The sequence below is a fragment of the Dermacentor albipictus genome, chromosome 3 (assembly GCF_038994185.2).
Source record: "Dermacentor albipictus isolate Rhodes 1998 colony chromosome 3, USDA_Dalb.pri_finalv2, whole genome shotgun sequence".
Taxonomy (NCBI): domain Eukaryota; kingdom Metazoa; phylum Arthropoda; class Arachnida; order Ixodida; family Ixodidae; genus Dermacentor; species Dermacentor albipictus.
In genome coordinates this window covers 61,011,232-61,030,084 of record NC_091823.1, presented here as the reverse complement: position 1 = coordinate 61,030,084, position 18,853 = coordinate 61,011,232, and the positions used below count along the sequence as shown (strand labels likewise).

At 46.2% G+C, this 18,853-nt stretch overlaps 2 protein-coding genes across 3 annotated transcripts; one reads left to right on the top strand and one right to left on the bottom strand.

Moving 5' to 3' along the window:
• Nucleotides 1-8,966: 8,966 nt before the first annotated feature.
• On the top strand, nucleotides 8,967-12,805 carry LOC135898708 (uncharacterized). Of its 2 annotated transcripts, XM_070536612.1 has the most exons (9): nucleotides 8,967-9,440; nucleotides 10,067-10,129; nucleotides 10,186-10,242; nucleotides 10,585-10,641; nucleotides 11,319-11,375; nucleotides 11,466-11,552; nucleotides 11,627-11,674; nucleotides 11,735-12,479; nucleotides 12,577-12,805. In XM_070536612.1, the coding sequence occupies exons 1-9, from the start codon at nucleotides 9,123-9,125 to the stop codon at nucleotides 12,792-12,794; spliced, it is 1,650 nt and encodes a 549-aa protein (XP_070392713.1). In that variant the 5' UTR covers nucleotides 8,967-9,122; the 3' UTR covers nucleotides 12,795-12,805. The 2 variants fall into 2 exon arrangements, with proteins under 2 accessions (XP_070392713.1, XP_070392714.1); XM_070536613.1 differs by lacking the exons at nucleotides 8,967-9,440; nucleotides 10,067-10,129; nucleotides 10,186-10,242; nucleotides 10,585-10,641 and adding exons at nucleotides 11,001-11,104; nucleotides 11,191-11,244.
• Nucleotides 12,806-13,141: 336 nt separating this feature from the next.
• LOC135898709 (uncharacterized) lies at nucleotides 13,142-16,491 on the bottom strand. Its single transcript, XM_065427809.2, has 3 exons — nucleotides 16,365-16,491; nucleotides 14,314-14,946; nucleotides 13,142-13,980 (listed from the first exon to the last, which is right to left on the bottom strand). The coding sequence occupies exons 1-3, from the start codon at nucleotides 16,450-16,452 to the stop codon at nucleotides 13,142-13,144; spliced, it is 1,560 nt and encodes a 519-aa protein (XP_065283881.2). The 5' UTR covers nucleotides 16,453-16,491.
• Nucleotides 16,492-18,853: the final 2,362 nt, after the last annotated feature.

Here is an 18,853-nt window from a genome sequence, read left to right as displayed (position 1 = left end):
GGGCAGTTCTGCGATCGGAGTCGGTGCTAGGTTTCACTGCCGTTGCTGCGTTGGGCCTAGCGGCCCATGTGCTCCTGTACTCGGAGCTAGTCCTCCCGTTAGGCTTAGCGGCTCACCGCCCGCTTCGCAACTTACATGTCTGATAAAAATCCAAAAATTGGTTTTACCGCTTGAAATCTGGTGTCCAGATGATCCAGCACGTGAGTTCTCTCCGTTCCAAATAAAAATTGGTTGCTTAGGGGAGTTGGTGCGGTCCAAAATGGTCAAACACTACGGAGCCGATGCGACGATGAGTCCAATGAGGTCCCTCTTCGTCCACAGCCATATCAAAAGCAAAATCCAAAAGGCGGATTCCATAAAACGCAAGGCGCACAACACTGCGCTCCGACTACTCCAAAACACCTCAACCGAAAAGCTCCTAGCCCTGGGACTGCAGAACACGTTCGCAGAACTGAGAGAAGCACAAGTCACGGTCCAAATGTGCAGCCTACAGCAGACAGCCACAGGGCGAGCTCTCCGCCAGAGACTCGGCTACGTTGAGCAGATACGGGAAATCTCGAGTACCGAAGTTATCCCCGACGAGTACCGCAGCACGCTTAAAATAGCACCAATTCCAAGGAACATGGATCCCAACCTCAATAAAGGTCGCAGGGAGGCAAGGGCCGAATGTCTCCAGAAAACTTACGCTCCCCAAAAGACAACGGTGTATGTGGACGCAGCGATATATACCAGACAAAGGGGAACCAAGAACGTACTAGCAACGATGGTCGACTCGGCGCTACGAGAGATAACCAGCGTTTCGCTACAAGACTGCACGGTAGTCGAGGTTGAAGAAGTGGCCATTGCTTGAGCGGCAGCGGAGAGCTATCGGATCGCACAGTCGCTTAGAATACTTTCGTACTCGCAAACAGCCTGCCACAACTACTTGCATGGCAGAATCAGTAACCGAGCACTCCGCATACTCTGCTCAGTAGACTTCGAAACACAGCAACAAAAAGGCACATGTAGAACCACATGAAGCGATCACACACAAGATCGTATGGCTACCGGGACACACGGGGCTGGCAGGGAATCATGAGGCGCATAGGATAGCTCGAGAGTCCACTAGTTACCGTGCGTCCATCAGCCATAGCCTCGAGGAACCCACGCCTGTACATAGAGAGTATTCGGCCATTTTAGACAGTTACAGAGGCAGGAGGAAGCGGTAGCACCCGCCACACAAGTCCCTTAGCAGGGAAGAAGTTATCGCATGGAGACAACTACAAAAAGGGGCGTACCCTAACCTTAACGGGCTAAGTAAAATGCACCTCACAATATTGGCCTCGAGCTCCACCACTGGAAAAGCTGGCGCCACCGTCGGCGTGACGTGCTAGGAGGGATCACGTGGACATAGCGGCCGCGTCGGCTGCTTCGGGCGCGCCGAAGCGAGCTGAAAACGAGTTTAAATTCCCTCGTGCGCTGCGGTCCTCATTTAGTGGCGAAATTTTCCCGCTTCGAGTGTCTCCTTTACAACGCTTGAAAGCACTAAAATAGGTAGTGGCTGCCTTTGAAGGCGCGCAACATGGTAGGCTACTGCTCGGTGCCGCAGGGCCGGACGCACGTAACGGAGGCCAGTGTCAGCCTTATTCACACGTAGCCGCAGGACAAGAAGCTGCGTGAAGCTTGGCTCGCGAAACATAAAACTGGCAAACAGTCATCGGCTACAACAGACGCGAGGACGATTTCTGCTACGGCGCCCGGTCTGCGATGTTCTGAAAACGCGCACATAGACGCTCGCCCGAGTCCGCTGCCCGACTAATGTTATGACGGTTTGGTCTATGAACTTGTCGATGCTATAGATACTGGCAAGTTAAGTGGAGTGGAAAAGCAGCGGTAAGAAGCACATTTAAAAAAAGCATGGCATATGGTCATGTTTGTGTTATGAAATAATGCCCTGGATTACAAAAAAGGAGCAGCGGGAAATAACACGCTGAGAACACCGATATATATTCAGTGCGACGCAACTCGAGAAATAGTATTGAAAGGTCAAAGAATTTAGAAGAAAAAAAGATTGAATCGTCGCGACGTCGCATCACAGTCCCCGTAGGCGTCGAAGTCTCTACAATGAAATTATTTTTGAACAGCTCTGATAGCGCCCACGCAACAATGATTGCTTGTATACTGTCAAATGCTCATATTCTGCGGCCTAAAGCTCATGGCACGGTGCGAAAACGCGCGCGCGGAGAAAGCGACATAGTGCGCGGACAAGCATGCAGACGCGCAGTCGGTCGCTGCGAATCTGCGCGATCGCTGCATTGAGGCTTCGTTCTATTACACTCCATTTAGTTATACAAACACTATAAGAACATATGTCACATAGTTTGCTCCCAGCGTTTACCTACCTTTCACGCAAGAAGCGGGTTGGGGAGACTCCATCGCGGCGACCGCGCGCAGTGGCGTTCACTGTACGTATTCGGTAAAGAGATAGCGTCTGTAAACGATTGTGTGCTTTCAGTTTGCCCAAGATTATTATTTAGACAGTAAGAAACTTCTCTCGTTTCGAAAGTACTTACAGAAATGTCTGGGAGAGCTCGCGCATGGTGTTTTCAGTGAGCGCTGACAGCAAAACCTATGAGGAGCGCGCCACGTGATCCCTCATACTACGCCAGCGAGGCGCTTCCGATAGATGGCGACTCCGTAACTCCTCGCCGCCAATATAAGGACTAAAGTCCTTGATGCAATGAGAAACCCACATTATACCATATAACATGGACATGTTAACAAACTGAATTCATCCCAATCCTATCACACCCAAGTGCGGAGCAATAGGAGGAACTGCTGTCCAGCGACCGCTGCTAAGACCAGCTAGGTCTAGTGCGGCGTGCACGACGGAGAGCAGAAGCCAGCGGAGCCCTGGACTGAGGGCAGCCGGCTATTGCGATAGAAGACCTCTGGGAAAGACACAAGGAGGAAGACTCCCCTGATGAATCCGCCCAGCCGCAGAACAACACAATTACTAGAGCTCAATAAAGTTTTCACTCACTCACTCACTCACTCACTCACTCACTCACTCACTCACTCACTCACTCACTCACTCACTCACTCACTCACTCACTCACTCACTCACTCACTCACTCACTCACTCACTCACTCACTCACTCACTCACTCACTCACTCACTCACTCACTCACTCACTCACTCACTCACTCACTCACTCACTCACTCACTCTAAGCATGCAATGAATAGCATTCGAGAGATTGTCTCTCCTCGACTGACCCTTCTCTTGATAGGCAACTTTCTACATTTCTTGTGGAGAACCAAGGTATCTGTGCAATATTTGAGCAAAGATTCCATAGACATTTATGTAGAATGAAACAAATGCTTGATTGCAAAAGGTCCGGTTGCTTGATAGTTGATTTGGGCAGCCTGCCCTGTTCAGGACGCACGACGCATGTTCCTTTCTTTCCCGCCTTCCATGTGTTCATTACGTCTTGCTGTATAAGTCAAGCTTTTCTCATTTTTTATGTGTCTTAACATTTCTTCAAGCAGACCACCGAATTCTGCCTTCACAACAAAGTTGAGTTAAACGTTACTAAAGAATCAACCTGACAGCAAGACATAATAGCACCAGCACTATCTCATTGTAATTTAAGTGACGGGATATTCTTCTCGTTGCGCGGTGTTTAGGAAACAACGTCACAATGTTCAAGAATAGTACTTCCGGCCTCCTGGTGGCTCCTCGGGTGACACCCTTCATTTTGGGAATAAAATTAAGGTTGTCTTCCCCAGGAATTAATCATCGAAATGGCATTCCAGAGAAAGACTCGCGAACAACAACCATGTCAAACAACAACGTCAAAAAATATGCACAATGAGTTGAGCATAGACGCATTAGCAGAGACGCTTGAGCATAGGCGCTTGTGGTTAAGCAGAGACACTTGTACACAAGCCAGTCCTATTTCAATCAGAGAAAAGACTCAGCAGGAATCGATGACAGTGTGCAAGACACTCCAATCAAAACAAAAGCTGTCCTTAAAAATGTAAACTAAAAAGAAAAAAATGGCATTTACGTGACAGTAATCAGCACTGTGTATGAGTGGGAAGATGAAGCCACGCGCACCTTCTTCCCCGCATCCATCTGCTGCCCACGAGCAATCAGGCTCACGTCGTCTATTGCGCAATTCTTTCAGCTTGAACGTGCGCTTTCAAGGAGTGCCAGTTCAATCTTCGCAGGTCTCATAATGAGGTCTTGTCCGACTCGGTACAAGATTCCGCACGGACTGCGCTAACTCGCAATTGGGTCTCTACTGAGAACCATGGACCATTCTGAGATCCGCTCAATCATCGCCGTGACTGGCCAGTAGGATGCGTTTGATGTCCGTCTCAGTAGGCGTCGTCGTCACGCAACAGAACGGCACGAAGGCGTGGTCCATTTACTTCCTGCCGTTAAATGATGTGGGCTATTTTGGTCCCGCCTACACCTGTGTGCTTACCACCTCGTGCCTCCTCTAATGCCAGCTATAACCTAAATTTAGTTTCTTGCTTGCGGTTATGATAAAAAAAAGAAAGATTAATGACAGCATTTTCTTGACGTGATGAGTGGGCGTTCAGCTAAAGAAAAATTAAATTCTGGGCTTTTACATGCCAAAACCTAGATGTAGTTATGAGGCACGCCCTTGTGTGGGACTCGGGATTAATTCTGACCACCTGAGGTTCTTCAACAGACTTCTAATGCACGGTAGAGGGGCGTTTTTGTATTTCGTCCCCAACGAAATGCGGTCGCCACGACTGGGATTCGATACCGTGCCCTCGGGCTTAGCGGCTTAGCACCAAAGACGCGACGTCACCACGGCTGGTTCCCGAGCTATCGCATAAGGCTCGTCTGTAAGGCGTTTCTTTTTATTCTTTATTTTTTCATAAAACCTCTCGTAGCACTCGGCGTTGGTACTGCGGTGGCACCGTTTTTTTCAGCAGTTGAAGCTGCAAGGTGCAAGCGTTTTTTTTTTTGTGAAGCCAGGTAAAATTACTAGCAAGACACTTCGTTCTGGAGTAATTGGCCCATGTTAGACAAACAAACGTGAATACAAACAGAAAAGGCTACATACATACATACATACATACATACATACATACATACATACATACATACATACATACATACATACATACATACATACATACATACATACATACATACATACATACATACATACATACATACATACATACATACATACATACATACATACATACATACATACATACATACATACATACATACATACATACATACATACATACATACATACATACATACATACATACATACATACATACATACATACATACATACATACATACATACATACATACATACATACATACATACATACATACATACATACATACATACATACATACATACATACATACATACATACATACATACATACATACATACATACATACATACATACATACATACATACATACATACATACATACATACATACATACATACATACATACATACATACATACATACATACATACATACATACATACATACATACATACATACATACATACATACATACATACATACATACATACATACATACATACATACATACATACATACATACATACATACATACATACATACATACATACATACATACATACATACATACATACATACATACATACATACATACATACATACATACATACATACATACATACATACATACATACATACATACATACATACATACATACATACATACATACATACATACATACATACATACATACATACATACATACATACATACATACATACATACATACATACATACATACATACATACATACATACATACATACATACATACATACATACATACATACATACATACATACAGGAAGTAAGGAGTGACCGATAGAAAGGACAAGGGCGGATATCTCTTTCGGACACAGGAGAAATGCCATCGGTTAAGCCCCAGTAGGAATCGGGGCCAGAGGTATGCCGCAATAAGCTTCAGAATCGCAATCAGCCAGTCTGTTGTTTCGCGACGCGCAAGAAGTCGGTATTGCAAAATAGGACACAAGCGTTCTTAGGGTCACAAGAATCTGACGATTGGTCTGTTCAGAAGACGAGAAGAGAAGAGGGAACGGATGCGCGCGTCCAGCCCCGTGCATTCCGACACGCCAACGCCTCAACCGGGAACAACAGATTGTACCGCAATTGAATCTCCTAGAGGCAGTGGGCTGGCAAGCCTGCGGGCGGGACGATGGCGGCGGACGAGTGGACGCGGCTCCTCGATCGAGCCGCATTGTCCTGCGGGGCGCGCGTGCCGCCCATAGACACGCGCCCGTATTGCAGCGCCACGCGGTACCAATATGCCACACGCTGCGCAGCCGGCGCTTCTGGCATGCTCGCACGCCGAGAAGGAGTGGGCGGGGAAAGGAAGAAGACAGGCGGGGCGTGGCCCCGACCGCATGAAGGTCCCTGTCCACGTTATGCAGTCGTGCAGTGCGACTGCAGACAGAGTCGGCTGTTACCCTTCGCGTAAGGAACTGTGACTGTAGCCGGAGACAAGGGGAGAGATCGCGGCGGCACAGAAACGCCGAGTAGCGTGATGGCGATTGATGGTCTTGAAACCATCAGTGGTCTTCCTTAGGGGTTGATACGTAAAGGGGAACGGGTGGTTACTTTTTCCCATGTGTAGAATAGGGCATGCGACGAGTGGACATGCTTGCCTCGAGGAGGTCCCGTTTTCGCTTATCTCACACGTGTTGGTGTACTTAAGGGACATGGTTAAGACACTTTGGACGCCATTTACGTTAGATAACCGGGACACAACAGTAAGGGACAACTGTTTGTGTCTACACACTGCAAGCGCAATTCCTCACTGCTCTTATTAACCGACCATTCGGACGCGTCTGTCTGAATAAAAAACCCCGAGTCAATAAAGCCGGAAACAATGGCAATACTTCGATGTTCGAAAAAATAACTCGGAGCCAGCTTCCTAAGGCAGGCAGCGCACGGAAGAAAGCCAAGCATTGTGATTGTACAGTGAACATGGCTGCACGCTATCAGGAAGCGACAGAGGTGGCAGTATGCGCGGTTAAACGAGGCTATATAAAGCCAGCGCGAACGTGCATGGCGCGGGGTGTGGGCTTCTTGCACGGTGGACACGTAGGGGAAAAAGGGCCGGCAAGACGAGTGGTTCGAACCGACTGCACGCGCATGCACGCAGGCGGAGGACAATATGAAGCCCGCATCCATTATTCAGAGGCCAGACTCTGTCCCACGCACCGGAGCGGTGCCGTTCTGATCCGGCTGTTATTAGGGGGGTATACAAGAGCGGTTGCCATGTACACGCCTTCCCTCTTCCACCCCTTTCTATCTGTACGTCTCGCTTTCCTTTGCGACCAGCGACTCGTCCAGTCCGAGAAGAACGGCAGCGAACGGAATTTGTTCTACTCGTCGCCAGGCGGTCGAGCTGCTTCGATTGTCCTCTTTCGGAGCTGTCACCCCCGTCAAGCCGCTGTACATACTGTGACCAATTCTATTGCTTGTTCGGTTGCTCCTCGTATAGGCGCGTCTGCTCGCCGATAGCTGTCACCAGCTGCTGGTCTTGCGAAAGGCGCCATCCCAAATCGAGGCCCCCCAATGACATTGGCTATGAGGAAGCTGTCGCGATACAAGGTATTCAAAATTGCCCGAGTGTGCCGAGCAGGCCATTTGAATGGTAAAGGGCGATCGACAGCCGTAGTTAACCTTTTCAACTGAGACTGTAGGGGCTTAGCAGAAAATAATACCTATAGATTGAACAGTACACAATTCCGCTTTGCAGCATAAAAACCGCGATAACAATAAGCGTACGCTCGACTTCGATGCAATCTCGAAGATGACGCTGGAAGTGAAAGCATGAATTGTGCACTGCAGCATTGGATTGTGACGCAATTTTAACATGCATAACCTCACACCAACACATCGGCTGTATTTAAATGCTCCCAACATTGAAAAAATGATACGATAACCTAACCGCAGTTCGTTTCAATGATGTAACACCGGCGTCAAAGATTTGGCGCTGTGGTGATGATAGACTGCGCTCAGCATACTGTGATATGTGAGGCAAAATTGAGAACCAGTAAAGCATTTTTCGGTGCTTATCATCCCAGTTTCAAAAAGCAGTATAATATGCGGAAGGTGGTTTTCGTAAGCTGACAATTAGGTAACGCTATTTCACAGCATTTACAACGACAAAGGCGTACTTTAGGCGTTAGTGACAATAGTCTGACAAGCCAAGGCCTGTTATAGAAGACCGTTTTCGTAATAGCAATTACGCTTACGTTCTACAGCTGAACACCTTCCTTTCAATCCTTAGTGCCTCTAACGAGGGATTGACAAAGCAAATAAGCTTTGAATGACTCTATTGGGGACAGCAGTCCTTGCAAAATACAATTTCATAAGGACGATACTACTACATCATCGTCAACATATGTCTACACATGTAAGTGGTGTTGGCTACCCCTTTGCATGTGAACGTTACACAATAAAAAATGCAAGCACAATGCCTGTTATTTGGAATGAACTTTAATATTGAAGGAATGAGAGTATGTCTGCAATTGAGACGCCATTCTACTGCATTTAAGTACCTTAATAGATGAGAACCTACTAGAAAAAGAATTGACTCGCCATCCCAACCCTGCGAAAGTGAATGGCCAGCGAAGCTGCTAGAAAGTCAATCAAATGCCGTCAAAGGGGTTATGAAATGTTTTACCGTTCTGCCTAGCACGACACCGTTGTTGAGCATTACGATTTTGCACTCTTCCACGCTCATCGTACTCACGCTGCTCTTCGGGAGTCTTAACTTTGCATGGTCTACCCATAGCGGTCTTGCAATAAACTGAATGAGTTGCTAGGCCGGTCTCCCTTTTATATACACGATTTTACGGAGAGAGCGGGGATACTCTCGAACCAGGAGCGCTGCGTTCGATTCGCCGTTTCCGTTTCCGGTAACCCAGAGTGGCCCTCTTGCATTGGGCTGTTAAATTTGCTCGACAGAAGCTGACGCGTGCCTGTTTCAATGTGTTTTCTCCTTTTTGCGTGCGCTGGTTAACAGTAGAAATGCCTTTCACCGCGCCTACGTCGTCCGGTCAGCACTGTGTAGTGGTGGGTTGTGGCAACAACCAGCGAAAACGAAAGAATATCGCGGATAGCTTGTGCGAAAAACACGCTGTGAAGAAGGAGCAATGTGGTTGCGATATGTTTCTGTTGCACCGCTTCCCCGCGAACGTCGACTTGGGTCGTCAGTGGACTTCTCTGATAAACAGGAAAGACTTCGTGCCAAACAGAAATTCACGTGTGTGTTCTGCGCATTTCGTTGATGGAAAACGCACGGAACAAAACCCGCTGCCGATGCTGAACTTGGGTTACCAGCGAAAGGTAAGTGAACACTTGTTCATCGCTACCTGACCCGTTCTAAAGCACCGCATTTCGTATTAGTGCCTTAGACTTTGGGCCTTTACAGCTCTAGTGAAAAAGCTTTGAAGTCATGTACCGTAGCTTGTAGCTATTTCTGCCCCTCGATTTCTGCGGAACCTGAATATGAAACGTGCCGCAGTTTCATGCTCGATAGTGGTGCTGTGAAATGTTACAATTGAGCTAGGCTTCATGCTATCGGTGCGGACATATCTAACTGGTGAGACGTTAACTTTTTACATCTTCGTCGCTTCGCTTGTCCGTGGCGCTCTATCAGCAATTGTTGCTGAATCGAAGCCTCCGTTCCTGGCTGCGATAATAGATTTGCTGCGGTGGCCTAGCGGTTAAGGCGTTTCACTGCCAAGGCCGAAGTCGCGGTGCCGATACGCAGCCGAGGCGGCGACATTTCTATGGAGGCAAACCGCAAAAACGCTCCCGTACTAATGCTTGGGTGGTCTGAGAACTTCGCGTTGTCAGAATTAATAAGTTCGTCTCTACTGCAGTGCGTTTCATAATTTTGTAAATGGCTTTGGCACATAAAACCCACAAATCTTTAGCTGCGATAATAAAAAAGCTTCGTAATATTCCAGGTTATCTTTGGGCGCAGACGCCTGAACCGTGACGAAAATACGCCAGCACCAACTAAGCGGAAGGCAAGTGTAGAGATTGTTGTCACTGTGTGGCTGATAATGATTTATTTTCATTCCAGAGAAAAACGAGCAGAGACACACGAGATGAAGAGTCACGTCAGGTTCCTTCGCAGAGTGTAAGGCTTTTCTTTGGTCTAATTTGTCAGAATTTGGACATACCAGTGAATTGAACTATGGAAAATAGCCAGTGTGTGTCGTTATAAGAACAATGTAGCCAATTAGTCACGAGAAAGATTTAAGTATGCTGCGTACCACACTAGGGGAACATATTTCGTTTGTTAAACAAGCTTGTCTTTGAGAACAAGAACTTAGCTAGTTGATGTTTTGCCTACAAATAACTTCACTTACTTGAAATGCCCCAACTAGGTCTTTCCTGCGCTGTGAAGTGTTCATAACTATGTAGGCCAGCGGAAGTTCTGTCAATGCAACAGGTTTAAAGCTATTGATGTGTTTTACAGGTCACTTATGATGCACAAGCTTCCACATTCACCTCTCTTTTGGACAGTTTGGAATATGTGAGTAGGCATTCACTGTCTTGACATACTATCACTGAGAATATGTGCTCACTGTTATGTGTCCTACACATACCAGGTTGGAGATAGTGCCAAGACAATTCTAGATGGAACTTGTGCATGTCAGGAAACAGAAGTAAGCAATCATGCCAACAGCTTAAGCTTACAGGTACACCAGACACGATGAAACCATGCCAACTGTTGCTATCATTCTCTCAACAGGAGACTTCCCACAGTGAACCTGCAGTGTTCACTGATGCATTTGAAAGTGAACCAGCTGTAAGTGACCTCCTGCACCACTTACTGGCATAAGTGCTGTTCAATTCTTTACACATTATGAAAGAGTAAGCAGTCATGCAAATTCTTCTGCCTCCTTATATTGTCATATTTAAAGATAACTCAACTTCAACAGGCTGCAGCACACATGGAAACCACATCATTCAACAATGTTTTGGGGAATGAAGATGTAAGTGCTCACACAGCCAGTCTAGGCTTCTGAACACGGTGCCTGTTTAAGAAGTACACACATTCACATGGTTTCTCCTTTCATAGGCTCAGTGCAATGAAGATACGTTTCCCAGCTCTGGCACAGTTTGTGAACCAGATGTGAGTGGTCAGGACAATTTAGGCTTTTTCATATGCTGCTTCAAGTGGAACTGAGCTGCCAATTTCTTCTGCAGGTTTCCCTTCACATTGGAAATTCACTAGTCAGATGTACATTGGATAAGGCACCAGATGTGAGTGTACAGGCACTGTCCTCTCCACATGATCATGTCTACTTCCTGTGTGACACTGCAGTGATGATTGCTGCTGTGCTTTGTTTACAGGCTTTCACTTATGGTGTAGCTACTCCAGACAGCAGTGTTGCAGAAAATGAAGTTTGTGGGAGCTTAATATCAGATCACGAAGTTGACGTAAGTATGCACACAGATTATTTGAGTTGCCAGATGACGTGTTTAAGTTTCTCACAAAACTGTCATTTTGTCAGATTCACGTAAGCAAAACCGAGGACATCATGACAAGGAAAAATACAAAGGTAATATTTTGTAATGTTAACGTGTTCTACATTATGACATGCCTTTCCGCTTTCTTGTAGGTGATGAAAGATAGCTCCACACAATGGGAACTGCCACCAGCTGACCATTCCTACACCAGCACAAGACTTTCTATGACCATGAGAACTATATCCTATCGAACACTGACCAGTGATGACATTCTTTTTTACACTGGCATTTCTGTGGCTGCATTTGACAAGCTCGTGTCAGCACTGAAGACTCAAGACAAGACAATTCGCAAGCTCTTGACCATCGAAGACCAGCTGTTATTGACACTCATGAGGCTTAGACTTGGCCTCCTTTGTGGAGATTTAGCAAGACGGTTCGAGGTCTCTGTAGCTTATGTTTCTAGAACATTTTCGAGAGTGCTGGACGACCTGGTGAAGATCATGCAAGAAGTTGTTGTGTGGCTTCCCCGCTCAAGGTTGCGGGCAAGCATGCCCGAGAGTTTCAGAAACAGCGAGTACAGTCATACAACATGCATATTCGACTGCACTGAAGCACTAATGCAAAGGCCACGGAAACTGATGGCCAGATCCCAAAGTTACAGCCAATACAAGGGTGCAAACACGATGAAATTTCTTACCGTCATAGCACCAAATGGATTTATAATGTTTGTGTCAGATGTGTATGGAGGCAGGGCATCAGACAAATACATTGTAAAGACATGTGGAGTAGAAGAGTACCTCCTTCCAGGTGATGAGATAATGGCAGACCGTGGTTTCAAGCTTGACCCTTATCTTGAGGCTCAAGGGATTAAAATGAACAGGCCTGCATTTACAAAAGGTAGGTGTCCACAATAGTATTTTCATAACCTCCATAAACTTAAGAGCTACACAGTAATTACATGTACATGACTGCCTCTTCATCTTTTTTTTCTCAGGAAAGGATCAGCTACCTGAAAGTGAAGTCACCGAAACTAGGCGCATCGCATCGCTACGAATTCATGTTGAGCGGGCAATCAACCGAATCAAGACATACAGAATTTTCAAGCAAGTACTGCCCATCAAGTCAAGAAAGTATGCCAGCAAAATTGTCCTTGTTTGTGCAGGACTCTGTAACCTTAAACGCCCGCTCATCAACGAACAGACAAAAGCATAAATGTCCCGTGTGTACTTTAATTTAGCCTTAAGCACTCTGAGAAGCGAGTAGGGTAAACTTCACTAATGCCGTTTTAAAGCGAAAGCTTTATTGGCCTGGACTTGCAATCAAGATTAACCAAGGCTAACCATGCTATGCCTTAGCTTTTGCTACGTATATACTGGCATAGCTGAGCTAAGCCACTGCCAATTTTTTTGTAACCTCACTGGTTTCGTACCTGTGAAGCTTATGGAAGTGATTTGAAGCCAAGGTGTTAAAATGTGGTTGAATGTTTTTTTATTCATTCAATATACTTGGATGGCTCCAATGAAGCAGACATTATGAACAAATAAAATTTCACTTGCTCATCACAAATTGCAAATCTCGTCATACTTTTTGCACATAGCCAGCTTTTTCTTATAATGTAGGTCCTCAAGGTGAGGCAGGAGATGCAAAAAGTAGAATGTTTTGAGCCTCTTCAAGTTCTGTTCAATGTACCGTGTGTCAATAGGCACATTTACAATGACATCACTTTCAGCCGACCACACATAAAAATAGCAGGTGCTTTTGCCACAGCAAAACATGGTAAACTGCACTTGGTCATAGTAACCATTTTTGCCACCTGGACAAAGCATAGGTTCCCCATTCACAAGCTTAACATCATATTTTCCCTTTTCAATTAATACCGTGCAATCTGAAACTGTGGGACACTTGATCTCAACTAGAGCATCATCAGCACAGATGCCATCAGGGCTTGCAGACAGCCAAGGATGTGTACTGCTCACTACCATACCCGACTGCGCTACAGCCAAACCAGTCTTCCTCGTAAATGCTACTCTTGCAATGGCTTCATACTTCAGCCCATGCTTTGTGGCAGCATTACCGGTAAAGCCTGAATTTGAAAGCGCAGAAACAGCTTTCGAAGGATCAGTGCTTTCCCTTTTAGGAACCCGCTTCACATTTGATGCAGTTATGCGAAGGCGCCTGGCCATGCGCCATAGCGGGCACCCCTGTTCCCTAGTGGCAAATTCAAGGGAAGCCCGTCCTTCATTCGAAAGCACAACAAACTTTTGATAAAATACTCTGCAAGGGTCGCAGCCTTTTGGGAGTTCCGAAGGGTCTGCATGTGAGTGGCGAGGCTGGCTTGGCAGATCAGTAGCACGTGGGTCCCAAGCAGCCGCATTCAATGTACTATGAAGCAAGGTACCTGCAAGATATAAAGCAATTACACACAATTCACACTGCACTGCCGGCTAACACCACTTGTATATATAATGATGTGCAATAACCAAACATGATATCTACTGTATTTGACAGGCACCAACACCTATCGCAATCTGCATTACCATTATGTTAAATAAATGGCAACAAATAACCCGTCAGTCTCCTAACGTATGCGTGTCGATGCCAAAAAACATACTGATGCCATACGTGGCAAAAAAAAATGTAGGGTTTCAAAGGAACAACCGCCGCTGTAATTTTAAGGCATTTCACTTAACACAACTGCACTCATTTCATGTTGGAAGAAATGTGCCCTCACCAGGAATGTTGAAGAGATCTGAAAATGGTTTCCTCCCAATGTGGTTCATCAGCTCTACATCATTTCCGAAGTGATGAAACTTTCGTGTGGGTTTTGGGGCCTTGTTTTCGGAGTCCACAGTTCGTTTTTGCAGCTTAAAGTCCATATCTTCAAGCAGGACAGGTTCCACATTCCTCTTTGTTCCCCTGTTCCACTGAGCTGTTCGGTCAGTACATGATGTGCCGGTCATTCCCGAGGCCACAGCCATATCGACTTTCCACAGTATTGCACCAACATGGCTGCAAACCCTTGCTTTCCCAGCCATACACGAGCAACCAGCAGTGATCACCTGTCCGGTGTGCCTTACGCAAGCCCATGCTGTCCAAGGCTTTTGATTTATGGCCTGCGATGGTCGAACATCCGCCTTGAGGTACACTAAGTCTGCGTTAACATTGTGACAAAGCACCTGGCCCACCCAGCCACTCTGTACAAAATTGTAGGAGTCTAGGCTTTTGTATGCCTCAGCTTCTTTGAGGTCACACGCCTTGCTCTTGATGAGGTAGCACACAATGTGGGCACTAGACACACTTGGCCATGCCTTGACATCGTCCACCCAGCTGTTGACAAACATTGGGTGCACGTAAGTCACTCCATCTGAAAAATAGGTGACATCAATCAGTGAGTGAATAAGCAGGCTAAAACTAGAACGCTGTAAGAATAACTAATCAAGCTTCCTTGCGCACAATATTTACATATACTGCAGCAACAAATACAATGATTAAAAATTATATTCTGAGGGTTTACGTGCCAAAACCACGATTTAATTGCAAGGCACGCAGTAGAGAACGACTCAGGATTAATTTTGACCACTTGGGTTTGTTTAACGTGCACCCGATGCACAGTACACGGGCATTTTAGCATTTCACCCCCATCGAAATGCGGCCGCCGCGGCCGAGAATTGATCAAGCGTCCCCGGGCTTAGTAGCGCAACGCCATGGCGCAACGCGCTACGCCACCAGGGTGGGTTATCAAATAGAATGGGAACATGCGATGGAAGAATACAGATCATCGATCGCATATGTGTTAAACTGCGAGATAACCCGCCGTGGTTGCTCAGTGGCTATGGTGTTAGGCTGCTGAGCATGAGGTCGCGGGTTCGAATCCCGGCCACGGCGGCCGCATTTCCATGGGGGCGGAATGCGAAAACACCCGTGTACTTAGATTTAGGTGCACGTTAAAGAAACCCGGGTGGTCGAAATTTCCGGAGTCCTCCACTACGGCGTGCCTCATAATCAGAATAATCAGAGTGGTTTTGGCACGTAAAACCCCATAAATTAATTTTAAAAAAAACTGGGAGATGCACTTGGAGGCGACATTGTCATGCCCGTGGCTCAGACTGCAACGTCCCTACATTCCCTTCATTAAAACATTAAATGCTGTTTGTAGTGGGGTACTCCAGATTACTTTGACCAGCTCGGCTCCTTTAGTGTGAACACAACGCACGGCAGTGGACGCTGCGGCCGGCCTTAAGTCCAACAGCGCAACACCATAGCCACTGCGCTACCGCGGAGTGCTCGTTTTTCTGAGACGGTAGATATCGCTTCGTTCCCACATCGTTTCCATTTATTACGCGAGATGAGGCTTCGTAGCACGCCAGTGATGCGGGCGGATTATTAGGACTGATAGACGGCTTTCCGCGATCGCAGATCAGTACAAACTGCGTCGTTCCGCACATGTCTGAGCGGAAAGCACTTGCGACAGAGAGCGAAGATTTCGGTAGGACACCGCCGCGAAGCGATCCTAAGCAGCTTGGTTACAGACCAGTCATGCGATAAGATATCGTTCATAGCAGGATAGCGAGCGATGGGAAGATGCGGTGTCCGCGCCGCCACAAACGTGCGAGCTGACAGCTGCTGCTAACACTCCCGTTCAAAGTACAACTCACAGACGCACCTGTATGTAATTGCTGGCTGCGCGATCACGGACACAGCGAACGATGAAAGACAGCATGCATTGTTTATTCTACGCGAAATTGACGCGCAAAACATTGCGAGTTGAGCGCACACACTCACCGATGTCGATCGTATCCCCAGCCGACAATGTGATGGGCCCGCTGGCTCCTGGTTGCGTGCTTCTGTTCGTTGTGGCCACTGTGGCCATTTGCTAGCAGCGATGAAGACTTCGCGAGCAGAAAGATGCGTGTGTAACGCGCTAACAAAAATTCCGCAGGAATTCACAGACACAAACGTCGGCACACCTCATACGAACACGTTGCCAAAAGGCACTGCCGGCGCAGTTAACAGCCCAGCATGGCGCGGCAATGACGCTTCCGGTGAAAGCCGACAGGTGGCGCTAGTATGATGCATATGGCGGCGCCCAGCTGCCTTAGGTAAAATAGTCTATATGAAGTTTAGCGACGTCCCTCACTTATTCGTATGCTGATGTTGTCCCTTTCCCACCGAAGCAGTTTATGCAACCATAATCTTTAGCGGAAAACACATGCAGGGAGAATGAACGTGCATTTTTCACAGGTGCCTTATCATCCATCATGCGGTTTTGACGCTTGTTTTGGCTTTCCTTCATTGAAATGAGCACTGAACTATGTGTTGTATGCTTGATTCCACAGAAGATATGCACTTTTTCTCAATTCTCCTTCTTCTTATGTTCTTTTTTCTGACAGACGCGAAAAATTGCTACCAACTAGAGGCTAACAGCCTCGCTGTAAAAAGAACCAGTTTCTGCATTAGTGGCAAAGCAGGATACGCTCCCTTAGAAGCGAAGGTTCGTACTTCACTTGTCTAATCTAGCGTAGGGTTGCAGACACGAGTTCTTGCTCTGCCTAACTAACCTGACTTTATCGTTTCCTTCTTCTCTCCATCTCCACTACTGACAGGCGTTGCAGTAAATGAAGACTCTTCAGCTACGTTTTAGTTATGTCACCGCACCTTCAAGCCGGATGGTCAGGTGAGAGATCAGATGGTATACTCACACAGCCTGTGCCGCTAAATCTTGGTTCGTAACCATCACTCACTTGCTTCGGATATAATATCCGGCGTGCCTAAGTCAAGGCGCACCAATGCCGTGGTTCACTAAAATGCCATCTGATAAAGAAACGAGGGCGACTGACAAATGAAGCCAAATCTCTATACTGCTAGAGTGAAGATTTTTAGACTAGTTGGTTCGTTGCTTTAATTGAGGTCACAGCGCTGGATTCATACGGACAAGAAAGATGACAGGACGTGTGCTAACTATTAACTGATTTTATTTCAGAAAAGCATATTACTTACATACACATTTGGTACATACCGACAAAACAAGTAGAAATAATCGCACGTGCAAGCCAACATTTGACAGGCAATTTTTCATATAGCAATTTCTCAATAGCAATTTCTCGAAAAGGTCTCGCTGCAGAAAGTCAAAGCGGAAGTAAGAAGGTTCTGCTCTATATTTAACCTTTCCCAAATTGCGAAATGTTTTGTAAATAGTGTGGACCTTCATTTAAAAGCCATGTTTTCTGTGAAGACTCACAAATTAGAAAGGCCATTCGGAGTGATTGCTTTCGAAAGAAGTGCATGGCAGAATGCGCTAGCAAGGTTTCTGCAAGTTAAGCTTAGCCTGTTCCGAACTGACGCCCCTTTCCTGGTGAGAAGCTCAAATGAGGTAGTGGAGTACCTAAGGAACAATCAAAAGAAAGCAATGTGAGCCTGCTCTACCATCGTTAACGATTTGTGCTACTCCACGCCTCAAACTGCCCTATTGCGATGTAATGAAACTTGCACAGATGCCCATGGCGTAATCGAGTTCCAAACTTGCAAACAGGCATTTCATCCAGCGGGTTCCTAGAGCTTCTAGCTTTTTACCTAAGGTCAACCTATGTTGAATGTGATGGGCTCATCTATCTTCAGAAGGAAGGCGTTTGTATCGGGTCATGCATAGCCCCTTCCTCGCCCGCCATGACAGACATTAAAAATAAAAAAAAACTCGTGACGCTAAAGATTTTAAGAAACTTCAAGTATGTGGACGACTACTTAGTACTGTATGAATTCAATTCGAATAACACTAAAATAGTGAATGACGTGGTTGCCATGTTTAATGAATGTCTTACAATCTAGTGATTACGCATGAGTTACTTATAATAACGCCATCCGGTATTTATACATCAAATTAATTTTGATCGCCAATCATTGTTGTTGGGAATGTTACACTCGGGGGAAAAAAAAATGCTGCTTCCGCATGCCTCGTCACATTCAAAGCTGGTGATGCGAGCCTATGTTTTGTGAATGCGATCCGCAGATCATGCCCCTACCGGATGCCTGGAAGGTTTCTGAGACAGAAAGAGCGGCGGCTGGAAGCGGAGTGCCGTGTTTACGTACTTTAGTCAGTAACGGAAAATGCACTGAAAAAAAAAAGAGAACTAAGGGAACCAGGTGGCACGTGTAAGCGCATTCATGAAAGCAGAAAGAAGCTGGTTATACCTTACATGCATGGGGTATCACATTGTTTAAAGAACGTGGCCCTAAAAAATGAAAGTGCACGTCGTATTTTCAGCTCCGCAAAAGCT